This window comes from Muscardinus avellanarius, assembly GCF_963383645.1.
Source record: "Muscardinus avellanarius genome assembly, chromosome: X".
In the NCBI taxonomy this organism is placed as follows: Eukaryota; Metazoa; Chordata; class Mammalia; order Rodentia; family Gliridae; genus Muscardinus; species Muscardinus avellanarius.
In genome coordinates, this window is record NC_137792.1 from 110,495,154 (window position 1) to 110,520,491 (window position 25,338).

The 25,338-nt window shown below is 43.8% G+C and overlaps 1 protein-coding gene across 2 annotated transcripts in view; it reads left to right on the forward strand.

Moving 5' to 3' along the window:
- Window positions 1–13,297: 13,297 nt before the first annotated feature.
- Window positions 13,298–25,338, forward strand: part of OGT (O-linked N-acetylglucosamine (GlcNAc) transferase) — a gene marked incomplete at both ends in the record, with an annotated part of 58,750 nt that continues 46,709 nt past the window's right edge. The window contains 3 exons of one of the 2 annotated variants that reach the window (XM_080718343.1): window positions 13,298–13,340; window positions 16,282–16,426; window positions 17,896–18,139. In XM_080718343.1, the coding sequence (XP_080574469.1) occupies window positions 13,298–13,340; window positions 16,282–16,426; window positions 17,896–18,139 (432 nt within the window). Of the gene's footprint in view, window positions 13,341–16,245; window positions 16,427–17,895; window positions 18,140–25,338 lie in introns of both variants that reach the window. The other variant, XM_080718342.1, reaches the window with a different exon arrangement.

The window sequence follows — 25,338 nt, forward strand, 5'->3', positions numbered from 1 at the left end:
CTAAGTTACTGAGAACCTCATGAGGTTCTTGAGGCTGGCCACGAACCTGTGATCTTCCAGTCTTAGCTTCCCAAGTACTGGAATTACAGGAGTGTGATACCATGCCCAGTTCTATTTTTTGTTTTCGAAACAGGATCGCTCAAGTCGGGCGAGGTAGCTGAAAACGGAGGATCTCAGATTCAGGGCCTGCCTCAGCAATTTAGTGAGGCCCTCCAAAACTTAGTGAGACCTTGTTCCAAATGAAAAAAGTAGCCAGGTGTGGTGGTGCATGCTTGTAATCCCAGTACTTGGAAGGCTGAGACAGGAGGATAGTAGGTTTGTGGCCAGCCTCAGGTACTTAGTGAGGCCCTGCAGAACTTAGTGAGAACTTGTTTCAAAATAAATAATAAATGCCGGGCGTGGTGGCGGACGCTTGTAATCCCTGCGCTTGGGAGGCTGAGACAGGAGGATCGCACAGGTTCGAAGCCAGCCTCAGCTACTTAGTGAGGCTCTCAGGAACTTAGTGACACCCTGTTTCCAAATAAAAATATAAAAAGGTCTGGGAGTATAGCCCGGAGGTAGAAAGCCTCTGGGTTTCACCCCCAGTACCACCAAAAATAAATAAATAAATAAATAAATAAATAAATAAATAGGGAAGGAGGTGTAGCTCAGAGGTCAAATGCCCCTAGGTTCCATCCCCAGACCTGCAAAAAAAAAAAAAAAAAGAAAGAAAAGAAAAGAAAAGAAAAGAATAAAATAGGGCCACAGTGTAGCTCAAAGGTAGAATTCTTCAAGGTTCAGTCTTCAATACTAAAGAAAAAAAAAACCATCTCTCTCTCTCTCTCTCTCTCTCTCTCTCTCTCTCTCTCTATATATATATATATATATATATATATATATGAAAGTAGATGATAGATAGATATAGGCAGGCAGGCTGGGGTGTAGCTCAGAGGTAGAATGCCCCCCTGGGTTCAATCCCCAGTATCACTAAACAAAAACAAAAACAAAAACAAAAACAAAAAAAAAACAGGATCTCACTAGGTTTCTTAGAGTGTCCCTAAATTGTTGAGGCTGGCCTTGATTTTCAATCCTCCTGTCTCAGCCTCCCAACAAGAGAAATTACAGGTGTATACCACCATGCTCTGTTGAAACTCTGTTTCAAAATAAAATATAAGCCGGGTGTGGTGCATGCTTGTAATCCCAGCATTTAGGAGACTGAGACTGGAGGATCGTGGTTTGCAGACAGCCTTAGCTACTTAGTGAGGCCCTCTGCAATTTAGTGAGACACTGTTTCAAAATAAGAATAAAAAATAGGGCAGGGGGTGTAGCTCGGAGGTCAAATGCCTCTGGGTTCCATCCCCAGACCCACCGAATAAAATAAAATAAAATAAAATAAAATAAAATAAAATAAAATATAGAAAGGGATGGGAGGGTAGCTTAGTGTAGAATGCCCCTGGATTCAAGCCCCAGTACCACACACACAAAGAAAAAATAAAACTTTCCCATTTATTTATTTATTTAATTAATTTTGGTGCTGGGAATTGAACCCAGAGGCATTCTATTTCTGAGCTATGCCCCCACCCCTACGTTTTATTTTTAAAAATTAATTAATTTAAGCCGGGCGTGGTGGCGCACGCTTGTAATCCCAGCATTCGGAAGGCAGAGACGGGAGGATCGCGGTTCGCGGACAGCCTCAGCTACTTACTGAGGCCCTCTGCAACTCAGTGAGACCCAGTTTCAAAATAAAGAATAAAAAATAGGGCAGGGGGTGTAGTTTGGAGGTCGAATGCCACTGGGGTCCATCCCCAGGACTGCAAAAATAAAAATAAATAAATAAATGAAATGAAATCTAGTTGGCCACGCAAGCTTACCCAAACTGACTGAACTAGAGGTGCGGCAGGGCGCGGTGCCGCGCGTTTGTCATCCTGTACCTGGGAGGCCGAGAGGAGGACACTGGTTCACCACCACCCTCGGCAGCTTGCTGAGGCCCTCCACAACTTAGTGAGACCCTGTGTCAAAATAAAAAATAAACAACAGAGCCGGGCGTGGTGGCGCATACTCGTAATCTCATCATTTGGGAGGCTGAGGCAGGAGGATCGTGGTTGAGGACAGCCTCAGCTACTGCTTAGCGAGGCCGTCTGCAACTCAGTAAGACCCTGTATCAAAATAAAGAAAGAAAAAAGGGGCGGGTGTGTAGCTTGGAGTTAAAATGCCCCTGAGCTCCATTCCCAGTACCGCAAAAAAAAAAAAGTTCTAGTTATATATATATATATATATATATATATATATATATATATATATATGTATATATATGTATATATATGTATATATATGTATATATGTATATATATGTATATATATGTGTATATATGTGTATATATGTATATATATATATATGTATATATGTATATATATTTACTTATATATGGATGCCAATTTGTATCAGAGTTTAATAACAGAAAAGACAATAGTTTGTAAATTGATGTCATACATTTATTTTATTTTTATGATTTATTGTTTTGGGTCCTGGGGACTGAACCCAGAGGCATTCTACATCCAAATTCTACCCTCAGCCGGGTTTTATTTTGTATTTTGAAGCAGGGCCTCAGTAAGTTGTGCAAGTCTTGCTAAATTGCCGAGGCTGACCTCAGACCAGCGGTCCTCCTGTCTCAGCCTCCCAAATGCTGGGATTACAGCATGAGCCACCATGCCCATCTTATACATTTCTTTAAGATTTTTCTTCTACTTTTATTTATAAGTGGAACATATTGAACTTTAAGATTTTTATTTGTTTTTGTGGTACTAGGGATTGAACCCAGGGGCGCTCTACCTCTGAGCTACATTTCCCGCCTATTTATTTATTTATTTATTTATTTATTTATTTTTATTTTATTTATTTTATTTTATTTTTTGGTGGTACTGGGGGTGGAACCCAGGGGTTTTCTACCTCTGGGCTATACTCCCAGACCTATTTTCTATTTTATTTGGAAACAGGGTCTCACTAAGTTGCTGAGAGCCTCACTCAGTAGCCGAGGCTGGCTTCGAAACTGTGTGATCCTCCTGTCTCAGCCTCCCAAGCGCGGGGATTACAAGCGTGCGCCACCACGCCTGGGCTTTTATTTATTTATTTATTTATTTATTTATTTATTTTTATTTTGCAACAGGGTCTTACTACAGAGGATCTCACTAAATTGCTGAGGCTGGCCACAAACGTGATCTTTCTATCTCAGTCTCCCCTAGTACTCGGATTATAAACTTGTACCACCCCAACTGGCTAAGATTTTGAAATATAAGGGCATTTTAGCCCGGCCTGGTGGCTCACACCTGTAATCCCAGTACTTGGGAAGCTAAGAATCTTAGGTGGGTGTGGTGGTGCACTCTTGTAATCCCAGCCCTAGGGACCCTGAGAAGGGAAAATAGCAAGTTTGTGGCTAGTCTCAGCAATTTAGTGACGCCCTCTGCAATTTAGCAAGACCTTGTTTAAAAATAAAAATTAGCCAGGCGTGGTGGCTCAGGCTTTTAATCCCAGCATTTGGGAAGCTGAGACAGGAGGATCGCTGGGCTCAAGTACTTAGTGAAGTCCTTTGCAACTTATAAGACCCTGTTTCAAAATAAAGAATAAAAATGGGGCTGGGGATGTCGCTCAGAGGTCGAATGCCCCTGGGTTCCATCCCCAGTACCACAATAAGTAAGTAAGTAAGTAAGTAAGTAAGTAAATAAATAAATAAATAAATAAATAAATAAATAAACTAGGTATGGTGACACATGCTTGTAATCCCAGTACTTGGGAGGCTGAGACAGGAGGATCTCATGTTTAAGGACAGCCTCAGCATGTAGTGAGAACTCTTATCAACCTAGTGAGGTCCTGGTTCAAAATAAAAATTTAAAAATAGGGCCGGGGGTATAGCTCAGAGGTAGAGTGCTCTGGATTTCAATCTCTGGTACCACAAAAATAAATAAATAAATTAGGACTGGTGGTGTAGCTCACGGTAGAATGCCCCTGGGTTTAGTCTCCAGAAATATCTATCTCCATATATATTTGAAAGACTCCCCTTTTTGAGATATTGGGGATTGAACCTAGGTGTTATTCTACCTTCTAGCTACACCCCCTAGCCTTTTTTTTTTTTTGCGGGTCTGGGGTTGGAACCCAGGGGCATTCGACCTCTGAGCTACACCCCCTGCCCTATTTTTTATTCTTTAAAAATTTTTTTTGGTGGTACTGGGGTTTCTGGAAACCCTTCTACCTCTGGGCTACACTCCCAGACACCTATTTTTTATGTTTTTATTTGGAAACAAGGTCTCTTAAGCCAACGAGGCCGGCTTCAAACCTGTGTGATTCTCCTGTCTCTGCCTCCCAAGTGCGGAGGGCCTCTCACTAAGTAGTTGAGGCTCTCTGTTGGTAAACCGCGATCCTCCTGTCTCAGTCTCCCAAGAACTGGACTTACAGGTGTGTATCACCACACCTAGCTTTTTTTTTTTTTTAGCGGTACTGAGGATGGAACCCAGGGGCATTCTACCTCCGAGCTATACCCCCAGTCCTATTTTATTCTTTATTTTGAAACAGGGCCTCACTATGGGTGCAGAGGGCCTTGCCAAGTAGCTGAGGCTAGCTGTGAACCTGTGATCCTCCTGTCTCAGCCTCCCAAGTACTGGGATTACAAGCCTGTGATACCACACCCGGCTTGGCTTCCTTTTTAATTGGAGATTGACCCTAGGGGCATTCTGCATTCAAGATACACCCTCAGATTTACAATTTTTTAGTTATTTGTTATTATTTTATTTTGAAACAGGGTGCCACTAATTTGCAAGAGTCTTGCTAAATTGCGGATGCTGTTCTTGAACCTGTCATTCTCCTGTAATCCCAGTACTTGGGAGGCTGAGACAGGAGAAGGACAGGCTCAAGAACAGCATCAGTAATAATAATAATAATAATAATAATAATAATAATAATAACAACAACAACAACAACAACAACAACAACAACCAGCGCAATCCTCCTGTCTCTGCCTCCCAAGCCAGTTGGGGATTAAAAGCGTGCGCCACCACACTCGGCTTATCTTCCTTCATTTATCTATTTATTAATTTTTTTGGTGGTAATGGGGGTGGAACCCAGAGGCTTTCTACCTCCAGATTATACTCCCAGACCCATTTTATATTTTATTTGGAAACAGGGTCTCACTAAGTTGCTGAGAGCCTCACTAAGCAGCGGAGGCTGGCTTCGAACCTGCGAGCTCCTCCTGTCTCAGCCTCCCAAGCTGGGGCCACCACGCCCGGCTCCTTATCTTCCTTTTTTTAAAAGGGCTTTCTGATAGTATATTGGTGGACATCTTCAACTCAGAAATATCGTCCTCTGCTTTAATAATAACTAAAAAAGTTAGGAACACTCAGATTGGCAGCCCAATGCAACCCTGAACAAATGTGTGCTTTCTCTCCCCAGTTTTCCTTTTTCTATAAAAGGAATGCCTCTTAGCGGGGCGTGGTGGCGCGCGCTTGTAATCCCAGCACTCGGGAGGCTGGGACTGGAGGATCGCGGTTCGCGGACAGCCTCAGCTACGTAGTGAGGCCCTCTGCAACTCAGTGAGACCCGGTTTCAAAATAAAGAATAAAAAATAGGGCAGGGGGTGTAGCTCGGAGGTTGAATGTCCCTGGGTTCCATCCCCAGTAGTAGGCAAACATGGCTGTGGGTCAAGATAATCTGGTTCATGGGAAATCTTTGTCATTCCCACCACTGATTCAGACCACAGAACCCTTCTGTTCTTCATCCACAGATCCATGGCAACCTCTGTGGCCATAGGTTTCCTGTGAAAGGTATGAAGTTAGGCGGGTCGTGGTGGCGCACGCTTGTCATCCCCGCGCTTGGGAGTCTGAGACAGGAGGATCGCGCAGGTTCGAAGCAGCCTCGGCTACTTAGTTAGATCCCGTTTCCAAATAAAGTATAAAATAGGTCTGGGAGTGTAGCCCGGAGGTAGAAAAGCCCCTGGGTTCCACCCCAGTACCACACACACACACACACACAAGGTATGAAGTTTGTGTCCTTCAACTACTTAATGAGTTTCTGGCAGCCAGTGGCTGGGAAGAAAATATTCAGCTCTTCATCTCGATGCAGCTGATCACCTAGAAGGTGCCACAATAAAACAGCACGCACACAAAAATGTTTCCATAGCAATGAAAGCTTATCCACTGTATTTCAGTCTCCCTTTTTTTTTATACCAAAGTGCAAGGTGCAGGGTTCTCGTCATCTCTCAGCAACGCCGCTCCTATAAATTATCCTTTGTTTTGCATGGTACAAGCAGTTTTTGAAATAAGTCTGTTCTGGTATGCTGACATAACCAAATGACACGGGTACTGCAAAGAACAATGCTACGTGAATTGTGATACTGGACGGGTCAGTCTGATGAGTAAATTGCAGATCCCGGCACTTGAGATGCTGAATAACAAAAAGTGCCATTGGCAGAGTCCCTGGTTGAATGTTCCATTGATCTACTAATTGTCCTTCCACATCTGGTTGTTCATAAAAACAAAACCTACCATTTGAGTGGTTAATTCTAGTGTGGAGTGGGAGTGAAATCTCAAGCTTAATGTCTATGGGGCTGGGCGTGCTGGCTCACGCTTGTCATCTCAGTACTTAGGAGGCTGAGACAGGAGGATCGCAGGTTCAGAGCCAGCCTCAGCAACTTAGCGAGCCCCTCAGCAACTTAGTGAGATCCTGTCTCAAAATAAAAAATAAAGCCGGGTGTGGTGGTGCATGCTTATAATCCATGTACTTGGGAAGCTGAGACAGGAGGATCATAGGTTTGGGGACAGCCTCAGCAACTTAGCAAGACGCTCAGTAACCTAGTGGACCCTGTTTCAAAAAAAAAATAAAAATAAAAAGGACCCAGGCGTGGTGGCGCACGCTTGTAAGCCCAGCACTTGGCAGGCTGAGACAGGAGGATCGCACAGGTTCGAAGCCAGCCTCAGCTACTTAGTGAGGCTCTCGGCAACTTAGTGAGACCCTGTTTCCAAATAAAATAGAAAATAGGTCTGGGAGTATAGCCCGGAGGTAGAAAGCCTCTGGGTTCTTTCCTCACCATCACAATAAGTAAGTAAATAAATAAATAAAAAAGCACTGAGGGTGTAGCTCAGACTAGAACACCCTTAGGCTTAATTCCCCAGTACCAAAAAAAACAAAGAAACGAAAAGTAATTGTTATGGGGCCTCTAATTCTAGTCTTTCAGAGGCTCAGACAGGAGGATCACAGGTTTGAGACTAGCCTCAGCAACTTACCAAGACCCTCAGCAACTTCGTGAGACCCTATTTCAAAATAAATGAAAAAAAAAAAAAAACACAGAAAAAGGACACGGGAGCCAGAAGCATGGCGGCACACACCTGCAATCCCAGTTCTTGGGAGGCTGAGACAGGAGGATCTCAGGTTCAAAGTCAGCCTCAGCAACTTAATAACACTGTCAGCAACTTAGGGAGACCTTGTTTCCAAATAAAACAATAAAATAGGGCTAGGGGTATAGCCCAGAGGTAGAAGGCCCCTGGGTTCAACCCCTAATACCACAAAAATGAATGAACGAATGAATAAATAAATAAATAAATAAATAAGCTAGGGGTGTAGCTTGGACATAAAATGCCCCTGGGTTCAATCCTCAGTTTCACACATACACACACGCACATGCACATGCACACACATACACACACACGCACATCAGCTGGGGGTATAGTTCAAGGGTAGATTACCTTTGTGTTTAGTCCTCTGTCTGTCTGTCTGTCTGTCTCTCTCTCTCACACACACACACACACACACACACACACACACACACGCACAAAGATAATAGTCATCAGGACTATCCTGTACAAAACAAAAAGCTATCTAGTATATTTGTTAGCTTCTCTTCTGCAATCCAGCATGTGATTGGTCCCTACTGCTATCCTTGTTTTGCAGGTTTTTAAATTTCTCTGTAAGTCTTGTCAAAACCATATTACCACTACTTTGCATGGTGTTATAAATTCTTGCAATCCTAGGAACAGGGACAGGATCAAAATTCACACGAGAGGACTTTCAGACACACAGACATCTTTGCAGGTGAGTCCACTGAAATCTTGTCTTTGTTCCTTCTGCATTGCAGCTAGAAACAGTGAGAACAGAGGTCATCCTAGGCCGGGCGTGGTGGTGCTCGCTTGTAATGTCAGCATTCGGGAGGCTGAGACCTGGAGGATCGCGGTTCGCGGGCAACCTCAGCTACTTAGTGAGGCCCTCTGCAACTCAGTGAGACCGGATTCAAAATAAAGAATAAAAAATAGGGCAGGAGGTATAGCTCAGAGGTCAAATGTCCCTGGGTTCCATCCCCAGACCCGCAAAAAAAAGAAGTCATCCTGACTCACTCTTGGGCTCCGCCGTGCAATTCCTGTGAGACCAATGGAGAGCCATCCACTGACAGACCCACAAAGTACCCTGGGCCACAAGCAGGTCCTGGTTTACGTGATTCTCATCATTAGGGGAAGAATTTCCTCCTACTTAATAAGAAACTACAGAAACTACAGAAACTTCCATACAATTGCCTTGCAAGGGATACAATTGTATCCTTGCAAGGGATACAGCTTCTTATCTGAAGGCCCAGAAAATAGAACAAAGTCCTGAGGCCCAAGTCCAATAATTATAGGAGCATATTTACCAAGATAAAACAAGTCTCCATTCTTTTTGTGTGTGTGTGTGTGATACTGGGAATTGAAATCAGAGACATTCTACATCTGGGCTATCCCCCAGAGTGATTTCATTTCTTATTTGGAAACAGAGTTTTACCAGGTTGCTGAGAGCTTTGCTGAGGCTGTCCTCAAACTTGCGATCCTCTTGTCTCAGCCTCCCGAGCACTACAATTACAAGCGTGTGCCACCACGTTTGGCTGCGAGTCTCCATTCTGAAACTCTGAACTCTTATTTTATTCTTTTTTTTTTTTTTGGTACTAGGGGGGGAACCCAGGGGCTTTCTACCTCTGGGCTATATTCCCAGACCTTTTTTTTATCACTGAGTTTCTGAGGCTGGTCTCAAACCTAAGATCCTTCTGTCTCCACCTCCCAAGTACCAGGCTTATAGATATGTGCCACCTCGTCTGGTTTATGTTGATGTTTTCACAGTTTTGGAATGAAAATTGGAAAATCTTTCTGAATCCTATGATGGACTAGGACTGGAAGAATGAACCAAGGCTTTGCCTCTCATCTCCATTCCATAGGCATTTTATCAGAGTTTGTAGGGAAGAAGTCACCTGGGTAGCGGGAAGCGGACCTTACTGGCTTTGAGCTCCTTATTTTTCATCACATCTTTAAGGATGGAAAAGGTGCCCTATATAAGCAGAGCTCAGGAGGGTGCACTCCCTATTGCTTTCTGCTTTTGTTTTGCAGAAAGCGCCTCTGTGTGTGTGAGGGATTACCGGGGTGCATAACCACCACCGCCACTGGCTAGAAAGCTCCCTTTGAATATGTCCATTAGGGCTTCACAGTTTGACTTGGGTATTTTTTCCATCTTTACTGTGGATATGACAGCTGGCCCTATTTTTATTATTGCAGCTATCAAATAAGTAATCATTTTCCAAATTCACTGGCTAGTGATGACTTACTCCCACATCAGGTTTTTCTTTATTTAGGTTAAAAGATTTCCAGAAGGCTTTTTTTTTTTTTTTTTTTTTTGCAGTACTGGGGATGGAACCCAGGGGCATTCTACCTCCGAGCTGCACCCGCAGCCCAAGTTTTTATTCTTTAATTTGAAACCGGGTCTTACTGAATTGCAAAGGGCCTCACTAAGTAGCCGAAGCTGGTGGCGAACTGCAATCCTCTGGTCTCAGCCTCCAGAATGCTGGCATTACAAGCGTGCGGCACCACACCCGGCTTCCGAAAGGCTTTTTTCCCCCTGGAAAGTTTGAGACTAGTTTCCTTCGTTGTGACTGGTTACCTAATTAAGCCCAGATTCTCTCTGGAATATTCTTCCCAAGCGCACGGGAAGCCCGAGAGGCTACGTTTATGTGGCTTGCAGCTTCACGTAGCCTTCAGAGCCAGTTTTCAGCTGCTGTGGCGGGGCAGTGCATCTCCCTGCCCACTCCAGCAGTGCTGGCGCTACTTGTGCATTTTAAGCCAATAAGTTCCTGGCGATTTATTACACAGAAATGGAATATGCCATTAGTAGTGTTATTTATTTCTTGGGGGTTATTGGGGGTTGAACCCAGGGGATTCTACCTCTGAGCTACACCCTCAGTCCTAGTTTTTATTTTTTTCTTGGAAACATGGTCTCACTAGGTTGATGAGAGTCTCACTACTAACTGAGGCTATTCTCGAACCTGTGATCCACCTGTCTTAGCCTCCCAAGTACTGGGATTACAGGTGTGCACCACCATGCCCGACTATTAGTGGTGTTATTGGAGTGGCAAAATTTGGGATTGGAGATGAAGAGGGAGCTGATTTATTTACAGGTCATTCTCTATTTACAATTGCTGCTTTTTTATGCTGTTGTTGCGTTTTGGTAGAAGGGATTGAACCCTGGGGCATTCTTTCTCTGAGGTACAGCACTTTTTAGTTTTATTTTTCCTGAAACTAGTCTCGCTAGGCTGCTGACAGTCTTGCTGCATCGCTGAGGCTGTCCTTAAACGAACCTGCAATCCTTCTGTCTCAGCCTCTTAAGTACTGGGATTATAGGCAGGCGTGCGCCACCATGCCCCCCTTCAGTTGCTGTACTTAAAAGGGAGAAAAGAATAGATAACCAGAAATCAGTGCGAAAGAGAGCAAACACACACAACACCTCCTTCAGTGCCTAGGTCAAGCCTTCTTAACCCCTCCAGCCTGAAGTGACTGTTTTCCTCCCCAGATATTTAGAGGCGAATGTATTTTATTGCCTAAATAATACTCTTCTGTATTGTTCACCAGTGGCTTTTTGTGTCTACCAAACTAGGCTTCGGGTTCCTTGAAGGCAAGGATCCTGTCTTGTTCATTTTATGTCCCCATAGTGCCTTGCGCATAGAGATCCTAGTAAATGCTAGAGTGGCTGAAGAAGGGATGCTCGTCGGCTGAATAAGTCCTTCAAAGTCAGCCATCCAGATGCTATTCCTGGAAGGTACCTGAAGGAGTTCTTGAAGTTCGTTTTCTTCTTCTTCTTCTTCTTCTTCTTCTTCTTCTTCTTCTTCTTCTTCTTCTTCTTCCTCCTCCTCCTCCTCCCCCTCCTCCTCCCCCTCCCTCCCCCTCCCCCTCCCCCTCCCTCCTCCTCCTCCTCCCCCTCCTCCTCCCCCTCCCTCCTCCTCCTCCTCCCCCTCCTCCTCCCCCTCCCTCCTCCTCCTCCTCCCCCTCCTCCTCCCCCTCCCTCCTCCTCCTCCTCCCCCTCCTCCTCCCCCTCCCTCCTCCTCCTCCTCCCCCTCCTCCTCCCCCTCCCTCCTCCTCCTCCTCTCCCTCCTCCTCCCCCTCCCCCCTCCTCCTCCTTCTTCTCATAGAACTACTAAGAGCCCCAGCATCCAGCTTTCTGTAGTAGCAAAATGTATCAAAGTATCTCTTAACTCTTCTGGGATAAGAAACTTCAGAGCACAAGTTATCTGTGAGCCAAATAGCCTACCCGGCTGGGCGCCTGACCTGACATTTAACAAGAAAAGTTTTGCCTAATTAACTAGCACCTGCTCATCACTAAGGCCTAAGCATCTGCCAGTGGAATCTGAGAAGTCTGTTCTAAAAGTTGAAAAGCTGGGGTTCTTTAGGCACTTGTGGGCGGTCATTCCTAGTTAAACCAAACTTTAGGAAGAGGTTGTTGCCCAATGACCAGGTGATTCTGTGCAGTGAATTTTGTCTTCTGCTGCATGATGCGGCTCTTAATTATGGGATGGAGGAAATTAGGAATAGTTATTTTTTCCACTGATACTGAACAGTATGTCAACTGTGCCTATAAAAGTGAAGACTTAGGTTATTGATGTAGCCAAAGGGCTAAAGGAAGCTTTCTGAAGACATCCATTGACTTGCTTTCTTAGATAAAAGAACTTTTTGAAATAAAAAGGCTTTGAGCGGACCAATCTGTAGCCCCCAGTGCTTTCTAATAATTCTTGGCCGTCTGACAAGCTACCTTAGATCCTTTTCGGAACAAAAGATGAGGTATAAATTCCTAACAGTGTGACAAAATGTCTGAACACTGACTTGAAACTGCAGGAGCATCCTAAGAGTCGATTTGTTAAAGGAAGGCAATTCCTAAGTCTCTCTAGATGTGAGCTTTAGACAGATGGCAAGTGAAGTCATTTAGCACTGCCTAATTGCTTTGAGCTCAAAGGAATCTTGGATTCTGACGATTTTGCGAGCTGTTTGGTGATGAAGTCACAGCTCAGAGAAGAGTCACGGAATTGATGGAAATGAATCATGTTTAACATTTTTATGCTTGCTCTCGGCTGTGCGAACTCTCTGCACGCCCCTGAATTGTTAAGCATCTTCCCTGGTACTCTTGAGTAGAGCTCTCCTGAACATGCAAACGATTTTGAGATTTCGGGATATACGACCCAAATCGGAGATGTTTGGGCTCATCCGGCCCCGAGAAAGTATCAGTCTTTTTCACCGAAGTGCTTAAATCAATGGGAGGAGTCAGAATTAAGAAGTGTCCAAATCGAAACCTTCTCCCCCATCATTTCGCACGGTTCCGTCTTTGAAATACAATCGCTTGAAAGGACTTGTTCGGAACCCACCCGTCGGCTCTGTAACTACCCAATTTTGCACCCAAAAAGTTGATTCAACTTTTTCGAACGCCTTTGGCATTCCTATAAATATTGACATTATTGAGTAGGTAGCCCACTTAATATTTTACCGCACTTTGGCCCAAATGTCCCCGACGTGCGTGCGGCTCTTTCTTGCTCTTCCGCCTTTACTCAAAAGAAAAAGAAAAAAACTTGGGACCCTACTGCCCCACACAGCGCCCTAATTGGGAGGGTTGACAGGGTTGTCGCATGCGCTCTGGACACAATCCTGTTTGTCGCAATGGTCCCAGCGCGGAAGGTTACGCAAGAGCCGGTGACTTTGAGTATAGTCATTTTGTTGGTAGGATGGTTACCGCGCTACTTCCGCGAGGGTACTTGATTGTAACAGAAAGTAGTTCCGGCCCGTGTTGTTTCGGCCGAGGAGCCTTCGCCGCCATTTCAAGACCGTGAGAGGTAGATGGCCAACTAGAGTTCCTAAGGTTCGAAGCCTGTAACTGCTGCCGCCGCGCAAGGCTTCCAAACCCCTGCTACAGCTGCTGCCTTCTTCTTACTACCTCCAGAAACATTCTTGCCAGTAGTGGCGGCAGTTGGAGTCCATTACCCCTTTCTTGCTCTCCCCCAAGAAGCTCCAGATGGCGTCTTCCGTGGGCAACGTGGCCGACAGCACAGGTACCAGTGTCCGATTCTACCTTGGCAGACGCCCCGTTGGGGTCTGGCGCCGTCCTGGACCGCTCATCGCTCCCTCCCTCCCTCCCCTCTAACCATCCCCATTCCATGGTGGTCCACTGGCATCTGGTCGGGCGTCCCGCTGTCGTCTGTTTTCCGCAGCTCGCCTTTTTCTCGCTCCTGTGCATTTTGCTTCCTTCCCTGCTCTTTCGCCCCAGAAACGTCCTGGCTACCCCACTCTCTCGGGACGCCCCTGCCACACGTGCGCGCTTAGAATGTCTTGGAATGGACTGCGTTGGAATCCCTGCCCTTTCCATCTCCTTCGCAACCGCTGGCTCCGCAGTTCAGCCGGTTGCCCTGTGCGCTCCCTCCCGCCTTCCCCTCGAGCCCCCGGCCCCCGGCCACGTCGGGTCCCTCGCTGCCAGCCTAGGGCGGGGATACCGTGTCCATGTAATCGCATCCTCACTTTGCATCGCGCCCAGACTAGCAGAGGCTCGTCGATGGGCTCCAAGGAACCTCCAGAAGAGAGGACGTTGAGCGGCGCCTCGCTGGGCAGCGGCTTTCTGGGGCTTTTGCGGTTGAGCGGTCCCAGTGGAGATTGGAAATTTCCAGGGGTTTTCTTTGCCCAATTCCACCCGCTGCCCCCTGCCTGCGTCTCCCACCCCGCCGCCCTTCCCCGCCCGCGGGGAACCACACCCTTCCCTTCTCGAGGTTGCCAACCCTCCAGTCCGCTTCCTATCTGGGGGAGAAACACCCCGGGTGCTGCAGCTTTGGCATTGACCACCCCTGCCCGCCCAATTCTTGCTTTGTGTTACTTTCTCGATGTATTCCTCCGCCGCCGCCTCTGGGTCTTCCATCCCCATTCTTGAGCTCAGTATCTCTTTATTCATAGAGTGTACATATATATATATATTTTTTTAAGTTTCCATCCTTGCTTGAAGAGTTTGTAAAGCAACTGGAGTGAGCTGCACAAGCGCAAGGCGGCTGCCCTTGTAGAGAATTCAGTCGCGGTCACTTGGCACTAAATATAAGAAAACAACCAAATTATAGGAATGTCCTTCGACCGACTTTCCGAATTGAGGCTGTTTGGGGCGGAAGGGGGTGGGGAATTGGGCTGCGGTTCTAAGGTTTCCCACGAGGTTATTTTTTGGTAGTTCCGCAGTTGAGATGTGTCCAGGGTTTTGGTCACCGGTTTTGGGCATTGTGCAATAAGTCTTCAGCAGCACCTTGTCCGTGATTGTAGGGAGTGGGACTCATAATTAGTCGGTTCGCCCCTTCCCACCTCCCACCGTGATTTGCAGAGATTTAAAATTCTGTACTAGGTTCTGTGCTGCCGCGTCCTGTTCTGCGTTATTTTATTTGAGGAAGTGGTCGTTCCAAGTGTTCAAATAGCAGATAAGAGGCTTGGAAAAGCGTCAAAGTCAGGTGTTCAATTAAGGAGCGAGGAAGTCCCAGAGACTTGTCAAAAATGTAATTGTCTAGTTTCTGGTAGCGATCTAACCTCCCACGGATTCCGACGCGAGTCTTTCTGTTCTTTGTTTTCCTGGTCAGCTGTGCATTCTGTCGGGAAATTTTACTTTGCTTTCCGGAGTATCAAAAATACTCTTCAGGTCTAGTGGTGGGGAGCGAGGCTCAAATTTGAGCTTGTCACGGTGACCTTGGTAAAATTAAGTAATATGTCCGTGGTTTCCCGTTCTAGCCATACAGTGAAAGCGCTGTGGTTGAATTCCCAATAATGTATCACTGTTTAGATAACTATTTACAATTTTACACTAAGGCAGGTTGCTCCCCCCCACCCCTTTTGGGATTTAGCGGTGCCCTTAATCATTAGGTATCTGTGTTAAGAAACACAAAACCACGTGTTTTTATGTATTTTTAATTTTGCTTTTTTCCTATCTAGTGTTTTATACTGGAATCTTTTTCTTCCCCCCCCCCCACTGTGTCGAGGATAGAATCCCAAGGCATTCTACCTTCCAACAACGCTCTCAGCCCGGTTTTATTTTTTATTTGGAAACGGGGGTCTCACAAAGTTGCTGGAAGCCCTGCGAAGTTCCGAGGCTTTTTTTTTTTTTTTAACCCTTGCGGGTTTACTGCTTGGTTAATACATAGGTTTGTTTGCAATGTCTTAATCCTTTAGTCAGTGCCAGAGCCCTTTGGAAAATGTTAGCGTTAAACCCGCTTGCGTGGAATTTAGTTAATTTAGCTCCGGGTTTGGGATGGTAGGTGAGCAGTATATTCTTGGGTCTTTATTTAAAAGGTTTGGTGGCCCCATTATGTATTTTGGTTCTTGACAAATGAATGATTGTTCATTAGCTGCTTTGACAATGTCAGGCTCCGGTGTCCCTCTTTTTAAAAGAAATTAAGTTGTGAAATATATAAACCCCTCAATATAAAGAATTAAAAACACATCCGGTGTCCCCACCCACATTGAGATAGATGGTTACCATTACTCCACCCCTTAGCAATGCAACCTGAAACATAGGGCAGAGTTTTAAGTTTCACAGTATGTTATTCTAACATCAAATCTTTGTGACCTTTGCAGATTGCACATTTTAATATTTTGTTTTACTCTTGTTAACTAATGTGTAAGGAACAATGTTCAGTGAATCTTTAGATGCTATTTTTGATTTATAATTTAAAAGTACAAAATATTTAAGATGTAATTTCACATGGAAGTAAATATTACTATGTGTTTTGGCAAAGAAAGTATAAATGGGTGAATTCTAAAGATGCCTATTCAGTATTTGTTAACTTGGAGCTATAAATAACAGGCAGAACACTCTAGTGCTTTACATAGTTTCAAGCATTTTCATCTTTAAGTTTAATATACCATATTTTTACATTTTTTTTGGTTTGCATTTCTAACTTTTTGTTTTCCCCCCTCCTTCCCTCAAATGTTTTGATGATTCTCCAGAACCAACGAAACGTATGCTTTCCTTCCAAGGGTTAGCTGAGTTGGCACATCGAGAGTATCAGGCAGGAGATTTTGAGGCAGCTGAGAGACACTGCATGCAGCTCTGGAGACAAGAGCCAGACAATACTGGTGTGCTTTTATTACTTTCATCTATACACTTCCAGTGTCGAAGGCTGGACAGGTAGGAGATGTGGGGGGACCTGTTTCTGGGTGCAGAGCTTAAAAGTGATAATTATTCGAACTTGAACATTTTCCGGTACTGGGTTTCAGCTGAGCTACCAACGCACGTCTGCTCTTTTGCCTACTTCTGATATGCCCAGCCGCCTGTTTTTTCTCCCTCTTTTTGTGTGGTGGTGATACTATCTGTATGACTGGGGACTTTTCCTAGATTTTTCTACCTGTGTCTGCTGCTTTATTAACTCTTGAGGTAATAACTTATTACATCTGAGCATCCAGTGTAACCTTTATAGGATGTTTTAGTGTGAGGGACTGAAATGTTCAGAAATGATGATATGTATACTGTGGTAGGAACATACATAGTGCATATGTAGTTCACGTTGAGAACTGGCATTAAGTTGTTACCAAGTGTTTCTTTTAGTTACTCAGTTGGATTAATCAAAAGGGAAGAATTTGTAATTTGTGCTTCTTTTTTAAAAATAGTCATTCTGGTGTTGTCAGCTGAGACTCAAACATGTAGCATTTTCATTTTTGACCCCCCCCCCTTTTTGTACCTGGGATTGAACCCAGGGGCATTCTGCCTCTGAGCTATACCCTAGCCCTTTTTATTTTTTATTTTTATTTTTGTTTTGAAACAGGGTCATTGAGGGGTCTCACTAAGTTGCTGAGCCTCCCAAGTACTAGGATTACAGGTGTGTGCCACCATGCCCAGCTTCATTCTTAATCCTTATTCATGACCATATTTAATTAATTAATTGATTGATTTTTGTGTGTGTGTGTGATCCTGGAGGTGGAACCCAGAGGCTTTCTACCTCCGGGCTATACTCCCAGACCTATTTTATATTTTATTTGGAAACAGGGTCTCACTGAGTTGCCAAGAGCCTCACTAAGTAGCTGAGGCTGGCTTCAAACCTATGCGATCCTCCTGTCTCAGCCTCCCAAGCGCGCAGAGATTACAAGTGCCCCACCACGCCCAGCTGATGACCATGATTTATAATGTGTCGGTTTGGTAATAGGACTCTGGTAAGAATTTTATCTCATAACAAAAGCTTTCTATTTTTTTTATTAATTTGATACTAGGGGTTGAACCCAGAGGTATTCTCCCTTCAAGTTATATCCCCAGCCCGATTTTATTTCTTATTTGGAAACAGGGTCTCAGTTGAGGAGGGCCTTGCTAGGTGGCTGAGGTTGGCTTTGAACCTGGGATCCTCCGGTCTCAGCCTCCCAAGCATGCTGGGATTATGAGTGTGCACCACCACACCTGGCTCAGCTTTGTAATTTGAACTCTGGAAGACTTTCACTTTTGCTAAACAGATTTCCAGCATTTTTCTTGCTATAAGACAGTTAAAAGGTAATGTTTATTACCAATAGCATAGGCACAGGCTATTCAGAAACTGTTACAGTTGCATATGGGTCATCCATTTCTTTTCTGTAATATGCATTTCCATGTATTAATGCTTTTGCCTTTTCCAGATCTGCTCACTTTAGCACCCTGGCAATTAAACAGAATCCCCTTCTGGCAGAAGCCTATTCAAATTTGGGGAACGTGTACAAGGAAAGAGGGCAGTTACAGGAAGCAATTGAACATTACCGACATGCATTGCGTCTCAAACCTGATTTCATCGATGGTTATATCAACCTGGCAGCTGCATTGGTAGCAGCAGGAGACATGGAAGGAGCAGTACAAGCTTATGTCTCTGCTCTTCAGTACAATCCTGTAAGTAAAAATGGAATGGTTATTTTCCCAAAAGAAAAAAACAGTTTGATACTTCAGACAATGAAATGGTGTTTAGCATGGGATAAAGTCAAATGTGGAAAGTGTATGTACTTACCTGGTGAAGTGGCTGAGACCTGGTCTGTGTTGTATTTAAATGCATGTTGCTGAGTGTGGTGGCACACATCTGTAAAACTAGTACTTGGAAGGCTGAGACAGAAGAATCACAGGTTCGAAGCCAGCCTCGGCAACTTTGTGAGGCTCTCAACTTGGTGAGACCGTCTTCAAGTAGAAAATAAAATGGGTTCGGATGTATTTCTGAGATAGAATGCCCTGAATTCAATCCCCAGCGCCACCCCCCCAAAAAAAATCATATCTAGCAAGTTATGTTAAAAAGGATAAAAATTATCCTTACAAGAAACTATGTCAATTTTTTAAAATAATACCCATAAAAACACAAGACATGACATTGTTTCTTTAGGCTGTTTTGATTAACTTTGGATATGTTCTGATAAATGATTTAGCAATTAATTTTGTGTGTGTGTGTGTGTGTGTGTGTGTGTGTGGTGCTGAGGATTGAACCCAGAGACATTCTACCTCCAAGTTTATATCCCCAGCACTTTTAATTTTTTATCTGGGAACAGGGTCTCAAGTTCCCAAAGACCTTGCTCATTTGCTGGAGCTGTGATCCTTCTGTTTCACCCTCTCAACTACTGGGATTACAGGCATGTGTCACCACCCCTAGCAGCATTTTTTTTAAAATTGGTATAAGTGGAAATGATACCTTCTACTTTGGAGGATCGTTGTAAAAACTAAAACACATCGGTCATCTGACGCAGTTAGATCTGAGATCTTTTTGTCATAAAATATATTAACTGTTATTATTAGTTATTATTGTTGGTACTGGGGATGGAACCTAGAGTCATTCTACCTCTGAGCTGTACCCTTAGCTCTGTTCTATATTTTATTGGGAAACAGTCTTGATAAGGTGATGAACGTCTCACCTGTGATTTTCTTGTCTCAGCCTCCCAAATATTGGGATTACAGGTGTGCGCCATCACACCCTGTGTGACTGTAATTTTTATTGTACTATTTGATGAGTTATTAATAAAAAATTTAGGCAACTCTAAAGGTGCTGCCACTGGGGCCTGGACCCCATTCTTCCTGAGGCTTTAGGGCTCATCTTGTATACCTAGCTGTAAGGGTACAGTAAGTTCTTTCCCTTTATTATTAACCAGGGTTGGTTCCACGTAACACTTATATTCTTGGATCAGGTGTTTAGTTTATGTGTACAGTAGAGCAGTCATTGCTGCTGATAGTATACCAAAGAGTATATTGTAAGACTTTGTTGAGTTGCAGGGTGTGGTGACTCACACCTGTAATCCCAGTACTTGGGAGGCTGACACAGGAGGATTGCAGGTTCCAGGACAGCCTCAGAAACCTAGTGAGACCATGGGTCAAAACAATAAAAAGGGCTGGGGGTGTAGCTTGGTGGTAGAATGCCCGTAGGTTTTATCTCAGTACTTGGGAGGCTGAGACAGGAGGATCACGGGTTTGCAGCCAGCCTCAAGAACTTAGACCCTGTATCAAAATAAAAAATGGCACACGCTTGTAATCCCCGCGCTTGGGAGACGAGACAGGATGATCACTCAGGTTTGAAGCCAGCCGCCAGGGCTTAAGAGACCCTGTTTCCAAATAAAAAAGTATAAAATAGGTCTGGGAGTGTAGTCCCAAGGTAGAAGGGTTTCCAGGAACCCCAGTACCACCAAAAATAAATAAAAATAAAATAGTGCTGGGCTCAGAGGTAGCTTGCTCCTGGGTTCAATCCCAGTCCCCCACACACATATAAAAAAAGACTATAATGAGTAAACCATAAGAGTCTATTGAGAAGGGAAAACTAAAGTGGGAGCTGGAATCATGCTGTTTAATACGTAATGTTCAGGACGCTTACATCATGCCCCACCACAGGCCGGAGGTAGTCCTAAAATAAATCATAAGATCACCTCTTGATGGTGTTGAACAGCCATGAGTCCTTATCTGAATCTGTGTTTCTGCTAGTGGATGGTGCTACTTTATTTCTCTGTATTTACCGGCAAGATGAGAATAGGATTGTGCAAACTCCTTTGATTTCACCAAAATGTACCATGGTGATCATGTTTCAATTTAAATTTTGAAACAGGATCTCACAAAACTTTTGAGGCTGGCTTTGAACCTGCTATCCCCCTATCTCTGTCTCCCAAGTATTGGGATTTATCAGTAAGCTTACTGTCAAATGCCTGTTGATAATTTAGTGCTTGATTTTTTTTTGTGTGTGTGTGTAGGTGCAGGAGGAGGCTACTGGGGATTGAACCCAGGGGTGTTCTACCTCTGAGCTACACTCCCAGCACCGTTTTATTTATTTATTTAATTTTTTGCGGTACTGTGGATCGAACTCAGGGGCATTCTACCTTCAAGTTGCACCCTAGTCCTATTTTTTAGTCTTTATTTTGAAACAGGGCCTCACTAAGTTGCAGAAGGCCTAAGTAGCTGAGGCTGTCCATGAACCGTGAGCCTCCTGTGTCAGCCTCTCAAATCCTGGGATCACAAGTGTGCACCACCACGCCCATCTCCATTTTATTTTTTTATTTTGAAATAGGGTATAAGTTTCTGAGGGCTTCATTAAATTGCTGAAGCTGGCCTCAAATCTGTGATCCTCCTATTTAGCCTCCCGAGTATTGCAATTACAGGTGTGCACTGCCATGCCCAGCATGAGTTTTTTATGCTTAGTGCATCATGTATCATTAATACATTGGACATGAATCATCGATACAGTCAGCATTCTGTGAAAAATAGTTAAAGTTAAAAGAAATTTAGGTTATTTGAGTTTTTTGGCTGTAATTTTTTTTTTTTTTAATTTTGCGGCTCTGGGGATGGAACCCAGGGGCATTCGACCTCCGAGCTACACCCCCTACCCTATTTTTTTTTTTTTTTTTTGTGGTGGTATTGGGGTTCCTGGAAGCCCTTCTACCTCCGGGCTACACTCCCAGACCTCTTTTTACATTTTTTTATTTGGAAACAGGGTCTCCTAAGCCAGCGCATGGCTGGCTTCAAACCTGCGAGATTCTCCTGTCTCTGCCTCCCAAGCGCGGGGATTACAAGTGTGCGCTACCATGCCTGGCTTGCCCTATTTTTTATTCTTTATTTTGAAACCAAGTCTCATTGAGTTGCAAAGCGCCTCACTAAGTAGTTGAGGCTGTCCTTGAACTGCGATCCTCTGGTCTCAGCCTCCCAAATGCTGGGATTACAAGCGTGCGCCACCACGCCCGGCGCTCATTTATCTTTTTATTTTTATTTTTTGTGGTACCAGGAATGGAACTGAGGGACATTCTACCTACAAGCTACATCTCTACCCCTATTTTTTTTTATTCTTTATTTTGAAACAGAGTTTTACTAAGTTGCAAAGGGCCTAAGTAGCTGAGGCTGTCCAGGAACTTGTGGTTCTCCTGTCTTGGCCTCCCAAGTACTGGGATTACAAGTGTGCATGATCATACTGGGCTTCATTTATCTTTTTAAATGAGTCGATACGGGGGATTGTGATAGGACAGCCTGTCATTCCAGTGCTTGGGAGGCTGAGAAAGGGGGATCAAAAGTTTGAGGACAGCCTCAACAACTTGGCCAGATGCTGTTCCAAAAAAAAAGAATAAAATAGGGTTAGGAATGGAGTTTGGAGGTATAATGCCCCTGCGTTTAATCCCCAGTGCCAAAACAAAAAATAACCAGTAGATAGGTCACCTTAAAAGTTATTCTCCACGATGTAATTAAGACATAGCACTGTTTCATGTTTTTATATTCTGAATTGTCTTGTGTTATTTGGGGTGGTTTAATAATTTTGTTAATATTATAGCCCATCATATGTAAAGGTACATTTGGTGTTCTTTGCATGATAGCTCACTAGAGTTGCCCAAACCTGGCAGTTCCATTTCTGAATTACGTATAAGGTGGTTCTTTGTGTAATGGCTGTAACCCTGAGGTGCCCTCAGCAGTTGTTTGAGTCTATAGGCTGTTGAAGCTTTGCTTTTGCTTTGATGGTGGCTGCACCACGCAGCTGCTGGCATCCTGACCATCAAGTGTTACTGTCACGTTATTGTTGTGAGAGTCACTTATGTAGTTGGAGCTTCGGTGAGCCACGTTTCTATTCTTCACTATTCTGCTTTTGGTTAAGGTTGCCTTGCAAACATCGCATTTAAATATTCGAGTGCTTATTGTGTATACAGTGCTGGAGGACTTGGAGATGTGTTGTGGTGGACAGAAAGTTGTGAGTTACCATATGAGACAGATCTGACCCACAAAGGAAAAAAGATGTAAGCTCCTCGGATGATTATTGTTGGAGAGTATTAATCAGAAGATTTCCTCGAGTGGGTGCTTCTAACCTAAGCATTCTGTAGGAAGGTAAATAGCACGTAGACTTCCTTGGCTGAAGTGCTGAGTCAAGTAGTAACAAGAAGTGAGTGTAGTAGAGCAGAGTCAATTGGAAGATTTCAAAAGAATAGAGTGGCTGAGGAGTTGGAATTTAATTTGAGAGCCAATTGAGAACTACTGTAGCTTTTTATCAACCTGGTTTTACTTCATGGGTATGTATAGAGAGAGATGGAATGGGAGCAGGGCTGGGGGCTCTAAGAGGAGTTAGGAAAGTTGCTATCTTAGGAGAGGTAGTTATACAGGAAACGCTGACTTCTAATTTCTTACCTTTTATTTTTTTGTGACGCTAAGGATTGAGCCCAGGGGTGCTCTACCACAGAGCTACACCCCCAGCTCTTTTTATTTTTAATTTTGAGACAGGGCCTCACTCGGTTTCCAAGGCTGGCTTGGAATGCAGTCTCTCTGCATTATTCTCTGAAGAACTGGGATTGAAGGCTTGTACCACCATGCCAGCTAACTCAGACGATTTGCCCTTGTTTACAATGTTCTCCTTCGTTAACCTCTACTCATTCTTCAAGACCCAGCTGAAACTTCTTTGAGCTCATCTACTTTTCTAAAATCCTTTACTACTGCGTGGGCATTCAGTATGTGTGCGGCTTGTCTTTCTAGATAGATTACAGATCCCTTGGTGATAAGGATTCAATTAAGTTCTTTTCCCTGCAGTTTCAGGCATATTATTAAATTGAATGAAGGCTTCCAGGTAAATGCAGTTTTCTTAGCAGGTGTTGTTTTGATATGACAGCTGAAGTAAAATTTTGTTCATGTTTTTTTTGCAGTGCTGGGAATCAAACTCAGGCCCTTGCCTCGCACATGCTTAAGATGAAGCAGAAGTCGATCTTTTAGGTCTTGAATTTTCAGGGAGAAGGGTAGTGGCCTTGCATTTTGTAGACAATAGGTATTCATAACCCTAACACATACGTGTTTGAATCCCCAAGTGAAAGAATTGGATTTCACTATTTTAATAGGCTATGTTTCAGCCTTTTCTCAAACTGCCTTGCTGATTCTCTGATAGCAATCCTAAGTAGAATCAATGTTGACTATGGGTGTTGTACTAACCTGACTTAGTAAGCTGCCATGCATCTAGATGATGTTGTACTGTCAGACTTGGATGAGTTCATCCAAGAGTTTATATCGAAGTTAGAAGGTAATAGTTGGGTAACAGGTCGCTAAAATTTGTAGCCATTACAGTGATTGTTGGAGAATTATTCTAAGACTTCTGCTCCTTATGGTTCAGAAAACACGTAAGAGTTAAAGTCCAAAGATGTATAACCACAATTAACAAGTAGTAGAAGGAGCTCATGCAAACATACTAGATTATTCAGTTATATCTGCCAAAGTAGTGGAGTGACATCATTAAAGTTAAGAGGGAAACTATACAAAGTAAGGTTATAGGATTCATTGCTTTGGAGAGAACAAATATGGCTCAAAAGTACTCAGATTAATTAAAGATGTTAAGTCTGTAATAAGGTGACTAGTAGATATCAATTTTTTTTTGGTAGTACTGGGAATTGAACCCAGGGGTATTCAAACTCAAAGCTAAACCCCAGCCCTATTCTATTTTTTAATTTTTTAAACAGAGTCTCCCCTAGGTTGATGAGAGTCTTACGACTTGCTGAGGCTACTCTCAAACCTGTGATCCTCCTGTCTCAGCCTCCCAAATACTGAAATTACAGGTGTATGTCAGCACGCCTGGCTGTCTGTGATGTTTTGGGAATTAGTGTCAGTCTGTGCTTATGGAACTCTCCCAAGACATGTCATTGCTTGAGGGACAGTATTTAGGTAAATCGTGGAGCTGACTCAGTATGGCCAACTGTATAAGAGTTTTCTATGGCAGCCAGTACTTCTCTGGCAGACTTTTTGGTTCACCCCGTGAATGATAGTATATACCACAAAAGCCTTTTATCAATAAAATAAACGGATTCATAAAAGCCTTTTATCAATAAAAATAAACGGATTCTGGAAACCATAATGCAGTTACAGAGGGAATAATACATATGATAATTTTTCAACACAGTTGGCAAGTTTCACTTTGTAGGAATTAATTTAATGCTCCTTCACCTATGGAACCGCTGGGAATAAGCGCGCTCTGAATTGCCATTATCACTGCTTGTTGACTGATAGATTCAACTGACAAAGGCAAACAAGGACAGATAAAAATGTAAGCTCACTGTCCTCATGAATGTCTCATACTGAGGAATGGCCTGGTGAGTCAGATGACTAGCAACACAATTGAGCTGCTAATAAAAAGCAGAGTCAACTGCTTTTCATTATTCACCCACTCAGCTCTGATGGTACTTAATAGTAATGAGTAAGCTGGTGGCAGGTGTCAGGATGGAGGCTGTGGTTGGATGGTAATCCTTTTGCCGAAGAGCGAAATGAAGTCAAGGTTTCTAAATATGCCTGAGAGCCAAAGGGTAGGTTTGTTGATAGGTAATCACTTGCTAAGTGCAGCACTGTTTTTCCGCTATGGAAAATTTTTGGTCCTTGATGCAGGAGTGATTCATCATAACCCTGAATAAAATAGCTGAATAAATATTCAATCATTTTTTTAACAGCTGACATTTGTATAGAGGAGAGGCTCTTGTAACATCCCTTAGTCTTTTATCTGCAACTGGTGAGGCTAGGCGCATTTCGAAATTGAGAGTTTTAGCCAGGCACGGTGTCGCACGCCTATAATTCCAGTACCCGAGAGGCTGAGACAGGAGGATCACAGGTTCACAGCCAGCCTCAGCTACTTAGTGAGG